Below are 17,504 nucleotides of genomic sequence, written 5' to 3' on the forward strand. Positions count from 1 at the left end.
TATTTAATTGGAAGTTAATGGATTGTCCAGACAAATTCAGTATTAAATAAGACTTACATAAGTCCCTTAGTCCTAATTCTTATTCCCTTCAACAAAACCCATTAGAAGCCATATTCATTCTTTAAAAGCAAACAATGCAATAATTGGGTTAACCAGTGGAATCGAGAAGAACATTTAATCAATGCAAGAAAAATCCAAGAACAAATCTTTAATTTGTCTTTTAGCTTCTGTTTGCTTAGCCTCTGATCGGTGAGTTGGTAGAGCTTTTGTAAGGTTTGTACTTATTTATTTTATTTTTATTTATTAAATCAATTCCAAATTACATTACTTTGCACAGGACAATCCAATGAATCTGCGGTCAGCTTAAAACAGAATATGAAATTCCTTGGAATAAATCGCCTAATACATCACAGATAGATACTTGTATTATTACCAACAAGGGAAACTTCAATTTTGCTCAGCATTTTATTATTTGTGTGGGACTGTGTACAGTCCTTCCGAATATTATAAATCCGGAAATGTTGCGTCTGTTTGGCCGTAAGCGTGTTTTTGGGCAACGACAAAAAGCCGAGTCAGAGGCACTTACCTTCGAAATAGAGAGCTACATCACTCCTGACTTGTGCTCGTACAAAGAGTATGGTTTACTCTTCGTTCAATTCAGTTCTTCCTCTGAGATCCCGTTGAATGATCACCTTGGCTTTTAAAGGGGCAGTATCATGGGAGATCGATGGGAGATATCATGATTTTTGGCCAAAATTCACTAACTTTAAACTTTGAACACTGTGTTACTTAATTTCTCAATCGCTAATATAAAGAAATATTAATAGTGATTCTAAGACGAAAGGTTGAAGCAAAATATAGTACAACCGGCGATTTTTAGTGCGTTACTGAACAGGGAAATTTGAAAACGTCTGCCAGACGTTTTCAAATTTGAATCCCTCTCTATCTTGGTCATCTGCCGGCGAAAATATCCGTGGATAGTTTCTTTGCATTCTGATAGCCTTTTAATGGAATTTTGACATTATATCTTGGCTGCTATCAACCGAATAGCGTCTTTCCGATTTTCAATGTGTTACTAAAAATAGCGTGATACTATCCCTTTAAGGAAAGCAAGCTAGCATATTTGGAAATATTGTAACACTTAGCACAATATTTCAACATCCAGTTTTTGAAAATTTTTCAGGCGTCTCCTTTGATGAACTTTTGTCCACATCGCTAATTCTTTGCGCTATTAAAACAGAAAGTAATTTTCATCTATCGACAAAACGGTTTACATTATTTTATTTTATTTGTTTTTTTTATGTAGCACAATTTCAAGCGTCTCATCGGAAGTAAAAACCAATGCGCAGAAGCACATCAGGTTTTCGACAGCCAATGAAAAAACAATGATATTTTTGGATGGTCCCAGAGCCACTCGTTCAACAATCTGAAAAAAAAAACGGGGCTCTGGGGACTAGAATGAGAACATGCGTACTACACAGTTACTTTGCATGGTTTTCACGTGACGTCACCAAATTCTAGAATTAAAAAACCAGGCTCCAGGCGTGCGTTTCTCAAAATTCCCGAGAACTTTTCGTGCCCGAAAAGCTCCCCGTAAAGCTCCCGAAAACGATTTCTGGTGTTTCTCAAAACATGGGAACATTTCGGACCCGAGAAAAGTCGCGTCATTTTCCCCCGATTATTTTCGGGTGCTAGAAAGCTCGCGAAATGCGTTTTCGGGAATGCTTTTTTCATAGTCTGAAATGTCAGCCGTCTCCTCCCCCTAACCCACAGGGGGCGCGCCCCCTGTGGGTTAGAGGGAGGAGACGGCTGACATTTCAGACTACTTTTTTCAGTGAAATGGTTGTATTGCGTTACTATTATCAAGGAAAAAGTTATTCAAAACGAGAGGTTGAGTTAATGGACAGATACTGGGATAAACTCAAGCTAAAAATCTCTAAAAACCAAGTGAAATTGTCTGAAAATCTCACAGGTTTACATGCGTTAGTGCTTGCAAGAACTTCGTATAGATAAACTTAAAGATTTTGTTGACTCCTGTAAATTTACGAAGGTAACTCTTGCAAATCTGTTATTTCCAGTTGAACTTTTAAAGAATGACGACCGACAAGGCAAAAGAAGAGAAATTCGTACTTAAAAACCTTGATTTTGGAGAGATTATGGACCAAATCAAGACAACTTGATAGTTTTCTCACCGGTTCGCATATTGCCGAGTTTGATATGTGTGGTTAAATTTTATATCGTAAGTGTATAATGGACAATTAATTCTGTCTCTTTTAACGTAAATCGGTTGAGAAGGAGCTCAACTTCAAAACCCCCAAATGTAGTCAAATGTTTTCAAACTGAAATTGGCCCATTTACTCGCCGAGATTGCGAAAAACGGTAACTGATTCATGGCGCTCGATTTCGTTCTTTAAGAATTATTAAAGCTGAACTTAAGCTTATTTTATTATAAAATAGAAAGCTTTCACTTAGGATATAAGTCTTCACACAACGGAAAACGTTGGCTTAACATTTGTGTTGACTTAGAACATCTCGATCGCTTTTAATTAATTACAAACCGCAACCGAAGGCCTCCGATTCAAACAGTTATTGCCACTCTCCGTTTGTGCATGGTAAGATTCTCATTTCGTTTTTGCTGTTTTTGACAGGCTACTGAAATTTATCCTCAGTGACTTAAATCTAGACTAAGGTATCCCTTAATTTATCATTTCATCCTTAGGTAATGTGGAAAAAGTATTCGCCAAAGAGGTTGTATAGCAACTTCGTAAAGGAAATAAAAACAACAACTAAAAAAAACATGAAAGATACCCACCTGGTCTGATTCTGGAAAGCTTTCATCGGACAATGCTAAGCTGCAAATGTGATAAGCCATTTTCTTGCAGTACTACTAATTTCTTAATTGCCTCCACTACGAAAGTTGAGGTCATAGTATAGTAATGCGGTGTCCGAGGATCAAAACCAAAACATCCCACTTGTTTTTAGTTTTTGGGGATTTGCGAGCAACGTTTTCAGTTCATTCAAACGAGTAGCCAATAGTATCAAGGAAACTCTGACAAGTCTTGACAGTTTGACAGATAAATGGAAACATTGACAAAACAACATAGGTGATCAGTTTAAAAGGTCAAGATTAAAATAGAAACCAAACAGTCTTCACGATATGAACGAGTTAGCTCAGTAGTATCTGCGTTGAAATCTGTTTTTAAGAACAGCATTTACATGCAAATGTATTTTACAGTTTTCAGCTAGAAAAATCAAAAGTTGAAATAATAAAGCCGTGTTCTAAAATAATATTTCCAGCTCTAGTCGCACTTTCGTAGCCGGTAACACCAAAAGATTCCCGAAAATATCGGGGGACATTTCGGGACACTTTCGGGTGTTTTGAGAAACACTTTTCGGGACCCGAGAAAAACACCCGAAAAGTGCTCCGAAATGTTTTCGGGCCCGAAAAGTTCTCGGGAGTTTTGAGGCCGGGTTGTTCGAAAGCCGATAAACGTTAATCCACGATTAGAAGTTAATCGGCGCTTTCATCGCGCTCGTTTAATATGGTTTAAAAGCCTAATTTCGAGCTAACTGGTAAAGAAAAGTCTAAGAAAAGACTGAGGGCCAAATCTTTTCGAAGAATCTTTGTTGATTAGCAATTAAATTCGAGTCAAAGTTTGCATTAATCCAGGATTAGCTTAATCGGGCTTTGAACAACTGGGCCCGCCGGTTGTTCAAAGGCCTGTGGATAGTCACTACCCGACAGTTTCAATCTGTTCAAAGATTTCAGTATTTCTACTTGTACGAGCGAATATGCACACTCTAACTACAGTTAAATTTGGGAGTAAATGAAAAACTTGGACAACGTTTAACGTGAAGTATATTTTGGACCCTGAATAGTGCCTTATCCAGCGGATGAAGTTATCCGGCCTTTGAACAACCGGGGCCAATTTTTACCTTCATTCAAGGAAAGACTACCTAAAAATATGTCTTTCCACAATTTCATAGCTCGCTGTCGTACTTCCTTTTGAAAATAGAACAGTTTCAATATCCGAGCTTTCATCGTGCGTGACACCAGGAGGACGGCCGTGACATGACAGATCTTTTCCGTATCTTAGCTTAAAAATGACTCTTCGGGTGATTATCTAAACATTCCGAGATTCACAAGGGAAAACAAACCTCTTTTCTGGCAAAAGTGAACTCCAGATGTTTTTTTTCCTATTTCCGGCCGCCATGTTGATGTCTCTGAGAGGGACACCAACATGGCGTCTCCATACTACCGGTAAGCTCTATAAATTTGTGTGAAACATTTTGTCAAATAACTCGAGTACGGAATACCGCACAGACCTGACACTTGGACAGATTCCTTATTTTCTTATTACCTATAACATGTCCATTTCTTGGCTTCATTCATGGAATGGTTTCGTTTTTTTTTCCATGGCGTGACAAAAATCGACTGTGAAAACCGGCAAATAATGACTCGGCATGAGCTGGCCGTTCGTCACACGTGGGCAGCGTACGTAACCGCTGAAAGCACGTGCCTCTTCAGTCACGCAATATCAGTGAACTAACAACAACATCTTCACTTCTGCTACGATAGGTTTTCTAACTGTATTTTCCAGAACAGCTTGTATGGAGTGATGATCAACTTGTCAAATTATTCGGTTCATGCGAGAGATGTCGTGTTTGGCGAATATCCATCGCTTTGTATGACAAGGTTAATTTAGACTCGATGTTTCCGCACATCAGAAACACGCTTTCGACTATCGCATTGCCAAGAAACGCTTGCAGGAAAGAAGTTTACTTTTTGGATGAAAACATAAGAGCAGCCGATTACTGAAACCCGAAAGACGTTAATGGTCTTAACGATCTTTTCGAATCTACTGTATGCTGAGGATATTAAACCATTTATCATAATTGCAAACGGTGAACCAAACGACGTATTCAGTTCAAGATGAAAGACGCTTCAAGCAAGAGCAACCTGATTTCAGATGAAGAGAATCAAATGGTCGACGGAAAACAGGTTAGTTAAACCGAGAAATTTTTCTGTGCAACAAAACTTAAATGTACGCCCGTAAAATGTTTTATAATAGTCAGTGCCAACTGTCTGGTGTGATGATATGTAGATATCTGAGATATAGCAATTAATTTTAAGTGTAGCAATAAACCGTGACGGTTTTATAATTACCTTTCAAAAAGTTAAATACCCGGCTTTAGTAAATCGTAGGACACGAAACAAAACTTTGTTTAATAAACAATTAATAATTATTTTGTCTTCCACAGAAATACGATATTGCTTCATGTTTCGTCCTTTCCGTACCATGCTTATAGATGACTGACCCATGAGGAGTCCTCGCGCTGTTTCGTATTACCTTCCCCGGGACCTTCCCTTTCCCTGAAATAAAGTTGCTGCATGTTTCGCTCATTCCGTTACTGTAATTAGACTCTACCATGTTTATTTTATAGATGACTGTGCAAGAACCCAAGACGTCGTGGATTTACCGGACTTTCAGAAAACGAACATGTCAATGGTTTATTCCGTCTGATGAAAATGACTACACGTAAGTTGTAACATCCGGTTAAGTTTAGCCTAGCCGGCTACACCGGCCGCATGTCGCGTATCGTCGCTGAGGCTTTCGCTTTTTGATGGCACCCGGACCCAACATGGCGGTATTAGTTAGACGTTCCGACGCTTCAACAATCGGCTGATGATAATTGCTGGCGAGCGTTTGCGAGGCGGCACATTATTCTTTACAATAGCGGACAAATCCAAAATTTGTCCGATATAAGATCGGAAGCATGCACAGTCGGTTGGGTTTTTTTATCATGCAGGATATCCACGCCTGCAATGATGGCACTAAAAATCGCACGTGATATTCTTGTTCGCAGCCGTTACCAAGCAACGGCTACGAAGGAGACTAGTGGAAAGAGATCTGACAAAGTTCTAACCCGTGTATCAGGCATTCCTCCCCTCCCCCCCCCCCCCAACCTCTGAAAAGCTTGATACTCGGGTTAACAGAGTTCCAGTAGATTTGCATTGTTCTTCACCTTTTGAGGCAGATCATTCACAGCAAATAATCTAAAAAAGAGCAAGGCTGATTTCACAGTCAGGGAAGTATATTTTTTCAATATTTCGAAAGACACGGCCTTTCTTCTTCAGGGTATGTTTGAGACTGACCCTGTGGCAAGAGAATAGATCATTCACAGTATTCTCGCGGGAGTATTCTTTGCCAGTCGACGGAATACATTTGACCATTGAGTCAAAATCTCTGCCCGTTGTGGTAAATAATTCGAAGTTTGAGTCATATTGTTCTTTGTCCGACGAGGCGAAAGAAAAGCTTCAAGCAACCATAGGTTCAAAATGTAGACCGCTCGTTGACGCACAGGTACCCCAAGCTCTATAGACTGTTCATCGCCGCCATCTTGGTTTGTAAAAGCGAGCGCGATCTGGGGAGAGTGTCTAAACTACCGAGGGGAGCGGGAGTGGGTGTTAGTATAAAATATTAACGACAGACTGATCCCAACGGCGGAGGTGACGAGCTTGATAGAACAAACAACAAAAGCTAGAATAACTGAAATATATTTGTTTTTTTAAAAAAGACAAATTTTTGCCCGATATTTCGGTTTGCAATACAAACCTTCCTCGGGGGCTGAACAAAAAAGAAAAGTGAGAAACATAAAAGGATCGTTACAAAGAAGATTTAAAATGTAAAATACATGACAATGATTGGTTGATTAGGACTAAGTTACAAGTGTGAGACATGTCATTGGCGTGTTTCGTCACGTCTATTTATACCAAGAGGGTGCAATGTTTTAGCTTTGTTGATTAAATGAGCTTCACGAGCCTTTCTAACTGAGTCACGTTTGCTGCGTATAAGTTCAAGCGGGATTAGTTGGACGTCGTTGATTGAGTGGCCAGGTTGGTTGACATGTAGCGAGACAGGAGTAGGTTTGAGTAGTTGATGGTGATTCAGGATAGATCTGCGATGTTCCCCGAAACGTTCATTAAGTTTGCGCTTTGTCTCCCCAATGTATTGGGAGTGGCACTTCTTACACTGAATTAAATAGATTAGGTTTTTGGAATTGCAAGATATGTAGTCAGTAATTTTGCGTGATTCGTTAGTGTTGAAAAAAATGTAGTTCGTTTGACCTTCTTGGAGAAATGGGCAAGTTAGACATCGTGGGTGGTTGCATTTATGAATTCCAGCGGGTTGTTGATTGGAAGGCTTGTTTTGAGGTAGCTCGGAATGGACCAGGAGATCACGTAGACTTGCGTTACGTTTGTAGGCGATAACTGGTGGATGAGGGAAAACTTGTTTGCAGTTGGCGGAGGACTGGAGGATCTGGATATGTTTTTTCACAATAGATGAGATTTTGGGAAGAGCAGGATTGAAGGATATGACGAAGGGTGTTCTGTCTGTTTTTGTGGCTTTCTGTTCTTGTGGCTGTAGTGTTGCGTGACGTGGGATGGCTCGTACGCGATTTGCATCTTTTTGTAGGGAATAGCGGCTATAACCACGTTGGACCAGGTGCTTGATGAGTCCTTCGCTTCGCTTATCAAAGAAAGCGTCGGTAGAGCATATGCGACGGATTCGCGGGAAAAGGCTGAATGGAATAGTTTGTTTAGTGTGGTTCGGGTGGCATGAAGTTTTGAGGAGGTATTGATGCTTGTCTGTGGGTTTTGTGTGCAGATCTGTTTGGATGTGGTTGTTGCTGAGGTGGACTTGGACATCTAGGAAAGGGAGTGTCTGATGAGAGGAATTCGAGTATTCATGGGTAAATTTGATACTCGCGTGAACAGAGTTTAAGTATCTGATGAAATCTTTAAGGTGTTCCTCTCCTTCTGTCCATATCATAAAGACGTCATCGATGAACCTCCACCAAACGAACGGCTTGAGAGGAGCGTTTTCAATGGCGTGTTGTTTGGTGTTAGTAAAGTCAGTGAGGGGAAGCGAAAAAATATTTGTCTCGCCGCCTCCCAACTCCGCTCCCCTCCCCTCGGTAGTTTAGACACTCTCCCCAGATCGCACTCGCTTTTACAAACCAAGATGGCGGCAGCTCCATCGAAGCGTACCGGTCTCGAGAATCCCACGGAAAAATAGGGGAACTGTGAACAGTCTACAAGCTCTACGATTTGTGTTGACCTTTGTAATGTAAACACCAGCGTCACGTAATTTGAGCATCAAGATGACCACTGTATAATACATGTAATGCATCACGGTGAATTGAAACCCCGCAGGGGCACCCAACGGATCGTTTCGGTAAATTTTCTGTTCGGAAGGCCCTTAACCCCCTACAATTTTCTAAAGAGAAATTTCACCACGAACTTTCCTGATATGGGAAATTTAAGGCCTAGTGTTTTCGGATTGATAAAAATGTTGTTTCGGGTACCGAAAAAAGGTCAGCTAAGATTTTCGGAAAGGAAATAAGACCTAAGGTTTTCGGGAAATGGACAAAAATGCCCTTGTAATTTCGAAAAGACTCAAGTTCCCCTAGGATGACCGAACAGATAAAAATATTATAGCGTTACCTAAAATGAACCTATAGAGCTTTAAAGCCACTCTAGATCGCCTAAAATAACGTTTCAAAGGATCTGAGATAAAATTGTCGCTGGGTGCCCCTGACCCCAGGCGGCGCCGCCGGCCGGCCTCCGACCCCCGGGACATAGCGGGGATTTAACGCTCATTTTGGCCTTAGGGGTCCGAGAAATGTCTGTTTGACCAGGGCCATTGAGCGGTGATTTAAAGGGGAAGTATCACGAAAATTTGCTGTCATTTCAAAACCCAAAAATGTCTGACTGTCAGCAGAAACAACGAAATAATTGTCAAGTTTGTTAAAATTATCACTCCAGTGCATCAAAACTGTCGATTAGTGCCTCTGGCTAGAGAGGGAATCCCGAATCATCGAGTTTGGAGTCGAGTTCGAGTTAGAGTTGGACTTCGAGTTAGACTTCGAGTTAATTAGACTTTGAGTTGAAGTTCGAGTTGGAATCGGAGTTGTACTACTATAAAAATACAAAAAGCAAAATAACTCGTTATTTTCGAGAGAGCGCTCTCGAAGGGCTCCCAACGAAGTCGGACCCCCCCCCCCCCCCATCACTTCCCCCTTTCTTCCCCAAACGAAGGATGGCATGTATACGATTTTTGTTTTTTGCTTTTTTGCCTTTTTTTTTTCGCCAAATGTAGATACTAAGCATGGTCTATACGAAAAAAAAATGGTGTACAACAAAAGAAAGCAGTTTCGATCTGTTCAATTTCTCCTATGTGGTTTTTGGAACGATTGAGCGCGATTTCAGTGAGTTTTAGTTCCATTGATTTTGTCTCTTGTATGGCGATGCAATTTAAGTGTTGTCTTCATTTCGTCATCGATCTAAACAGTCTTTTGGGAGATACTGAATAAACAAATATTGAAATAACGTTTTGTCGTTGGATTTATCTGTCTGTAGCTTTATATGCTTAGACGGTGATAGAAAGATATAGCCTGGCGGTTAGTTGTCTTTTCCGTGCATTTATAACTTTGAATTTTCCGCGTGGTTCTCATCCATACACTTTCAATAGCTCCCACAAGTTCGAAACTTAACATGTGCGAGTGACACATTCATTTCGTGGGGGCTATACATAGAGAAGCTCGGTGGTTCGCCAATCAAATAGACTGACAAGTTTTATTCAAGCGGCTCAGCGGCTCGTCAGTCAAATTGAGTTTGTTGATACAACTAAGAACGTGATTATTACGCCTCTGATTATTACGCGCCTGTCGGGTGTTTCCCTGTAAAAAAACGATGGTCGCCCCGAAGGAAGAACGAAACGTGAGCGATTTTTACGGATGATTTTTACCGATTGATAACAAAAATCGGTGAAAATCGATAAATTGATTTCGTGTATCATATCGATATTATTGATTTTTCATGGAGTCCAACTCGAAGTCTAACTCGAACTCTAACTCGAACTCCAACTCGAATCCAAACTCGATGAATCCTTACTCCCGGTTAGAGACAGGGTAGGCCGGTTTGGATTGAAACTTGAAAAATATTAGGCTAGTGTTTTTCAAGTTCTCACATTTTTGTTTCCAAAATGCGCTGGAACAGATCACAAGTTGTTTCTTTCAAAAATTGAGTTGATTTCGTTCCTCTCGTCATTCTAGAATGATTATTTTTCCAGCTGATTGAAGGTCTTATTTCATCATTTTTGACAAAAGATATCAAAAACCCCATGATACTTCCCCTTTAACAGCGGAGTCTTTGTGCTTCCATTGCTAGACTTGGTTTATTGTAATTAGATAGGTATGAGTTAGAGTACGTGCACTCATATCATAAACCATATCATATTTTCGTTTACCCTCGGATTTGAGATGTAGCTAATGCAGCTAATATCTCCGAACATTAGACACAAAGACCAGACCACAACACCGGGAACTACGTTCCCTACTCTTTGAAAACAGTGAGTGGGTTCTTTAACGTCCCACAGAGTTATTCACGAACAAGGGTTGTGAGACGGGACCTACGGTTTATCGTCCTTATCCGAGAAGCTAGGGTCGGATTGTAATTTAGTCACTCAAAATGGGTTCCGCGTCCTAAAAGGGTCGTTAGCAATAGTTTTGTGTCATTACCCGAAAAGACTGAATATACAGGATGAGCAACTCCTGAGGGGGGAGGGGGGTACCTCCATATATGGGCTAGATAGGTATGTGCCGCCCGATAGGGTATGGTTTTTGAGAGTCTCGATCCTTAAATAGGGTATCATTTTTGCACGTGTTGGCATTGTGTTCCCGGTGTGATCCTTAGATAGGGTAGCTAAGTTGTATCAGCTAAAATTCACGTGCGTAAATGCCCAGCTACACGAGAAACAAATCATCTGTTACAATTACCCCCGAGAGTATTATGAAAGCGATTCAATAAACGTTAGTGTGTTCGATTACTGAGTTCCTTTAGTTCGATTAATTAGTTGACTAGTACGAATAGACCTCTTTCATAATGGAGGGCATAATTAGTATTCTTTTATGTGCATGCAAATAAGTCTTCTTGACCTCGCTTTTGAGTGAAAATACTTTTGTTTTTACACATGCTAGCGAAACCAGGAAGGCTAATTTAAATGCATACAAAAGAATAACAATTAAGCCCTCCATTTATGAAAGAGGTCTATAGAAAGTTGCCTCCATTCCGAAAGATTTCTTTCTCCTCCATGTGTAGTTACTTTCTAGTTGTGTTTAACTATTTAACACAATCATCCAATGATCAGATGTTGTAAGCGATTGTAGTTGTAAAAAGATAACACAATGATTGTCTTTCTTTCAGTTCCATAACATAGCCTGCATGCGTAGCCGGCGGGATAGTTAGCGCGAGCAAAGTTTTGGCAGGGAAGCTGCGAGGTCGAGTGGAGAATTTTCTCGCCCCTGCGGCACTCGCTTTTCGCCGCCAAAACTCTTACGCGCGCAGAAGCAATTCCGCCTGCTCCGCAGGCTAGCATAACACTATCACAGCAGTGAACAATCGTCTCTGAAAGATGTTCCATGATTATGATGGCATATTATTAACTAGGCTTACTCTAGTATTCTATGCTTGATGCTTAATTTCCGATGTTACAGGCCGTTCACGACATTAAACTCTTAGTTTTTGTTTTTCCCTTGAATAGGGTGTCATTGTTCGGGTCTGGGCCTTAAATAGGGTATCAATTTTCGTTTGTCTCATCCATAAATAAGGACAAGGCTTAAGAACCTGGGCGGCACACACCTACCCGAAATTGAGTAACTCCAAGACAAGAATTCAACTCGAATCACAGAGGTGTTAAGAAGTGAGATCGTTATCTGCTGAACCACCCGTGCCGGTTTGATACTAAAATAAGCAAAATCTACAATGTGCTGAAAATATAAATTTTTAAACGAAAATCCTATGATACCATGCTCAACGTTACGTCCGTCACAGTATCGATTTTTACCAACAAACCCGAACTGATTTGTGTTTTATTTAGTTCGGAAGTACGGTACTAATACCCCGCTATGTGGGGATTTTAACAGTCTACTTGACCCCGAGGGCAGGGAAATTATCGGAGTTTTAATATCGGACCAATGTTAAACTCCCCGCTATCTGATCGGGGGGCCGGAATTTCAGTTGACTGATGCATAACGAAATTAAAAGGGTTTGTATGGGGAAACAATTATCGTATTTGAAGGCGCAGTTAGGAACGATTTTTCGATAAAAAATTCTCACCTGAACTCAAATGTAGTTAGAGTTCTAATGTAGTTAGTGTGTCTTGTGTGGTTTTTGGGTCGATTTGAGGTGATTTCGTGGAGTTTCACGAAATAGAGTTTGAGTGAGAAAATGTTATTGAAAAATCGTTCCTAATTGTTCCTCCAAATACAGTTATTCGTCTCCCCATACAAACCCTTATAATTTCGCTATTTCACAGCGTTCATCCGTAGTGATGCTCACATAACCTGACGCTGGTGTTTACGTTACAAAGGTCAACAAAAATCGTAGATCTTGGGCTACCTATGGTTAACATTCAACTGCTGAATGGCTGTCTGCACTTTAAGGTGAAATCTGAGTCGTTCTCACCAATTGAGATCATCCCTTCGACCTTCGAGTCAAACTGTTTTTCAACCACTGAGACAGAAAACCTCGAGTGTAGTATTAACATTTTTGAAAATGCGTTTGTGTCGTTCAAAGGTAGCCAGCGATGTCTGAAAAACATAAGTTTAATAAATATACATTTACATAAAAAAAAAACATCGAAAACGCCGATAGGGTTTCGTAGATTTTACTCTGTTTTATCTCATTTCATATTGTACTGCTAGTATTTTCTTCCAGCTCTAATGCCAGCACTTACTTTCACATTGAAACTCCTAGTTAATCGATTATTTAATTAAATTTTTCAGTTGTCCAATCAGTTTGTTCTACTAAACAGTGAATAGCTGGTAGAGCTGATCACGCAGAGGCTTTCAGTTGACTCTGGATATTGTTATTATTGCTAAGAAACTTGACTCAAAAGACAAACATATGAATAACACTTTGTCCAGTTACTTTTAAAACACTTTTTGTTCGGGTTTGGGAAAAGCCTAATTTTCCAGCTTCTGGTTCTCTTAAAGAACGCAGGCTATGCGTTGGTGATTTGTCCCCTCAAAAGTATCCTGAAAGATCAGCTATTGGAAGTAAGAGCAATGAGTATCTCGAAGACATCGAAAGCGGAAAGTATCAGCTACTGTTCGCATCTGCAGAAGATGCGCTTGCGAAAGAATTTCTAGCGTCGCTTAAGAAAGAGAAAAGCACAGTTCACTGGAATATTGCCAAAAGCTACCCAAAGAATCAGACTGAAATTTTTTTTTTGTTAGATGTCAAATTTACAGAAAGGTCACCGCCATTGAAGCAAAAAAGATCACCCCCAAACAAACATTACCTTTGGTAACACAATATCAACTATCAGTGCCCAACCTCAAACATGTTTTGATGGTAAAATGGCACTTGTTCCAGAGGACAGATCCTCTATAGTGAAGGCTACATTTAGCAATCTCCAAATTAGATTTAGGAACGTGCAAATTAATTGATGAATTCCTCAAGTTATAGGACGGGACGTATTATTCTTAAGTGAACATTTCCCTCAGATATGCTGGGGAAATAATATTGATAATTTTGTACATCAATATAGCGAGTTGTCTTGCCAACCTTTCCCAACCTAAGTCATCCACTAAATCACTACATCGTGCTTCATACTTTAACAGCGGGACGATTTTGAAGCATTTGAAGTTTCTCTGTTAGCCCTTTGCCTATATAGCCCCGGAAACAACTAGAATAATCAAAATGGAGTTTAATTAAACGTGAGACGACCAATATTTCCGCGACATCTGATGATAATGGACAATTTAGTTGACTCTGAACATGACTTGACTCAGGTTGGCGAAACGTCAGTCAATACCAACTCAAACAGTCCTTCTCAGGCCCGTGACACTCACCCGTATGATGATAACTTACCTCTTCAGGCACTGAATTCTGAGAGTGGACAACATTCTCGGTTTTCACAAATGGTTACGTGGTGTTTGCCTTCACCATACCTGTTATACCTGTTATATATTAAATGGGAAGAGTAAACCGTAGTCTCCCTCGCAGCCGCTTTTAGTGTCGTCACGCAACGCTTTGCGTGAGTAAACCGAGACACAACTGGTAAGAACAATAAGGTACTCTTACTTCACTGTTGGAATAATTTTTAATGATACAGCACGTGGGGACAAGCCCATAAAGCAAAATGGCATCTCGTTACGGTCTCCATCCCTGATTATGGCCTCTGATTACCAGGTTTTGAAAATACCAACAACTTCAACATTATTGATCTACAACCTTCTAATACGCATACGTCTGGGAGGAATGTTTAAGTTTGAGGCTTGGGGGCTTGTTTGTGTAGCCTGCGAGCAAGCTCTCTTAGGGGTGGGGGGGGAGGGGGAAAGAGGAGAGAGCTTGCAACGATGTCTCAGGAATTTGAATGCCCCCCCCCCCCCCCCCAATACTCCCCGCGGCTCCCTGCTGTCCTAGGTGTCAGAATTTAACCAATCAGCGCAAACCGGAAACGATAGCAAACGTACTGGTGAACAAACATGTATTATCTATCAGATACACTTCGAAAGACGGGAATCCTTGCTGACAAAAACTCAAGTTTTTGATGGAGTGTGCCTACCCCTAGGTGGGTTATTAGGGTATAAATGTGATGGGGGGTTCCGACGGAGCCTAATATTTTGCACCCAAAAAAATACATGTACCTTATATTGTGCACCCAAAAAAATACAAGAGTGGACATTTTAGACCCAAAAAAATACATGATTGGCTTGAATTGCGTAAGACCTATTAGCCTGGCGGAAATTCGAACCCAAAAAAATACGCGCAGATTTTTCAGACCCAAAAAAATACACGGTTAAATCTTCAACCCAAAAAAATACAGGAGTTGAAAATTTTAGACCCAAAAAAATACGTCGGACCCCCCCGTCACATTTATACCCGAGTAACCCACCTGGGTGCCTACCGCGTGCCACAAAAATTATAACATTTAGTGAAGTGTTTAACTTTATTGTGAGCACACTAAAAACCGATTGACCAAAAGGCCGAGGTCACAAATGTCGTCCTAAGGCCCAGTTCAGACGCCGAACTTTTCATGAGCCGAACTTAATTCAAATTAAGGCCAAATCACGAAAATCCCGCCTTTTGATTCAGACGCCGAACTTAATTAGCCGAACTTAATTTACTTGAAGCAAAACCAATCGAAATGTTAGGGGGTTTTTTTATTTTCTATTTTTTCATTTGAAATACGTTATAATAATTTATGCATTAGATTCGGCTCATGAAAAGTTCGGCGTCTGAATCAAAGCCGCTCCAAAGCCGAAATTCCCGGCTGAGCCAGGCGGGAAGTACGGATGAGCCGTTCCAAATTGAAACAGCCGTTCTCAACTGATTCAGACGCCGAACTTCTCATGTACTTAATTCAAGGTATTAGGTTCGGCTCATGAAAAGTTCGGCGTCTGAACCGGGCCTAAGGGTCAAGCAAACCTTGCCGACTTCAGTGTCATCGCCACAAAACTACTGGACAGAAAAAATGTCGAAAACTGTACACAGTCCGGCCAGAGAAAAAAGAAGCAGTGCAAGGAAATCGGTAGGATCTCAATATCGACAATATGGTTCAGCATTGGAACATTCAACCCGTGTGAAATTTGTGATGTCGTGAACCAGACGTGAGAGTGCCAGATGAAAAGGAAAACATTGTGCTTCTAAAAAACATTGCCATAAAAAACTGGCAGCTCGCTGCTAACTCCGTACCGAAGAACTCGGAGGCAATATATTCAGAAAGCTTTAATTTGAGGCGTAAGCTGAAAGATGTCCATTTTTTTTTTTTATTCGGCTGAGCCAAACACCAAACAAAAGTTTAAAATTGGCCGACCCTGACTCCTCATCTGAAATATCGGCAATCTAAGCGGCAGACATCCTCATTCGTCTTGCTTCTACGATCTAGTAATCGATAATGATACTTTGTAATGGGCAAACAACTATTGATTGCCAAATCTCACAGGTAAAACTGCAAGAACATCGCTACTTTGAAGTTAAACATTGGCAGCTTGACTTTGTTCGGGCCTTAATTCCAGAGAAATTCTCGCAACCTTCACGAATAGGAACTCCGCTTTCCACCATTTTTGTATTGTCAACACGACGCACGCGAAGAGCAATGACGTCAGCACCAAATTCAATATCCACCAATCAGCATTTTGCATCGACGTTTTCGACGCAGAAATGAAAATTCCTGAGACATCGTTGTAAGCACTCTCCTCTTTCCCCCTCTCGCCGCCCACCCCCAAGAGAGCTTGCTCGCAGGCTATGTTTTTGGGGAGGTGGGAGTTATTTTCGGATTTTTTTTTTTATTTGATTGTTTTTCAGTTGCTGTTGTGGACGGATGAAACAGGACCATAGTGGTGAAGCCTTGCTGAGTAATGGGAAGAGAGGCGACAAATGGGAAGTATCTAAACATAGTTCCTCTAAACCAACCAATGCTTATGGAGAACTTGAGTTCCAAGGTGCGGGGCAGGTCAGCCGGGCTAAGGTCAGTAGCACGCTAAACGCCAACAGCTACTGGTTGTTATTTAAAAATTCGAACACATTGTCATTCCTAGGTGCCTGGTTGTTTAAAAGCTGATTAATTCTGAAATAAAAGTAAGCAAGGAGCGTTTTTACTACCAAGTCATAAGGAGTTAAGCAAGTAACTTTACACTAACCAACTTGATAAGGCAACTTCAAACTTTGATCTCAATATTCTTTAAACAACCAGGTCCAGGTTTTGTGGTTTCAGCTTCGTAGAAGCTTGGCCAATAACGCGTATTTACTATGGGACTGACTCCGCGGGCGGGCAAGATAAGGCGAATCCTGTGTTTTGATTGGCTACCCGTCGTGGCACAAAGGGTTTCCCGCGAAAGGACTCAGCCAATATCCAGCCATTTTTACGTCACGATTAGTCAATACTGTATGTACAACTATACTCGAAACTTTAGTGATCGCTGGAGAGATACCTATAGTGGCAGTCTAAAAATCCCCCGTTATCACTTGGAAAATAATCTCCCTAAACTCGTGGGCAAAATTGCAACCCCACGGAGGGACACTTACCATACACCTACCCAAGTAACACCCCTGCTTTGCAACGTTGTCATAAATGCACGAAAAGGGAGTCAATAAAGCAAAAAACCTACAGTAAATGCAACAATCGCATACAATGTATTGATGTTTGAAGAGATTCCCTTTCGCTTTTCTTACAGTGACTTTTTTCAGGGTCACTCGAACAGAGGCAATAACTCTTAATTCAGTATGGTAGCTGAAACCACATGCACTCCTTCGAGTGCCTATTTTTAAGTTTTAGATCTAGAAAACTTTTTAAACTGGTTTTCCGTCCGACTGTTTTAACCTTCGGCCCACTCATAATTATAGACGGCCAAAAACTCACCGAAATCGGTGATTTTTAAAAACGCTGCCCAAAGTGGAGAACGGAAATTAAAGTCGTTGGCGGATAAGAACG

General features: G+C 40.8%; 1 protein-coding gene across 2 annotated transcripts in view; it reads left to right on the forward strand.

The window, feature by feature from the left end:
- Positions 1-4,517: 4,517 nt before the first annotated feature.
- LOC146477090 (transient receptor potential cation channel subfamily M member-like 2) overlaps positions 4,518-17,504 on the forward strand; it is a 66,169-nt gene continuing 53,182 nt past the window's right edge. For both annotated transcript variants that reach the window (XR_014865511.1, XM_085114082.1), the window contains exons 1-3: positions 4,518-5,002; positions 5,446-5,540; positions 16,379-16,541. Coding sequence is in view for 1 of the 2 variants with exons in the window: in XM_085114082.1 (XP_084970208.1) it covers positions 4,934-5,002; positions 5,446-5,540; positions 16,379-16,541 (327 nt within the window). In the remaining variant the exon portion in view is untranslated. The remainder of the gene's footprint in view (positions 5,003-5,445; positions 5,541-16,378; positions 16,542-17,504) is intronic.

This window comes from Pavona decussata, unplaced genomic scaffold, assembly GCF_977016875.1.
Source record: "Pavona decussata unplaced genomic scaffold, jaPavDecu1.1 SCAFFOLD_72, whole genome shotgun sequence".
NCBI lineage: Eukaryota > Metazoa > Cnidaria > Anthozoa > Scleractinia > Agariciidae > Pavona > Pavona decussata.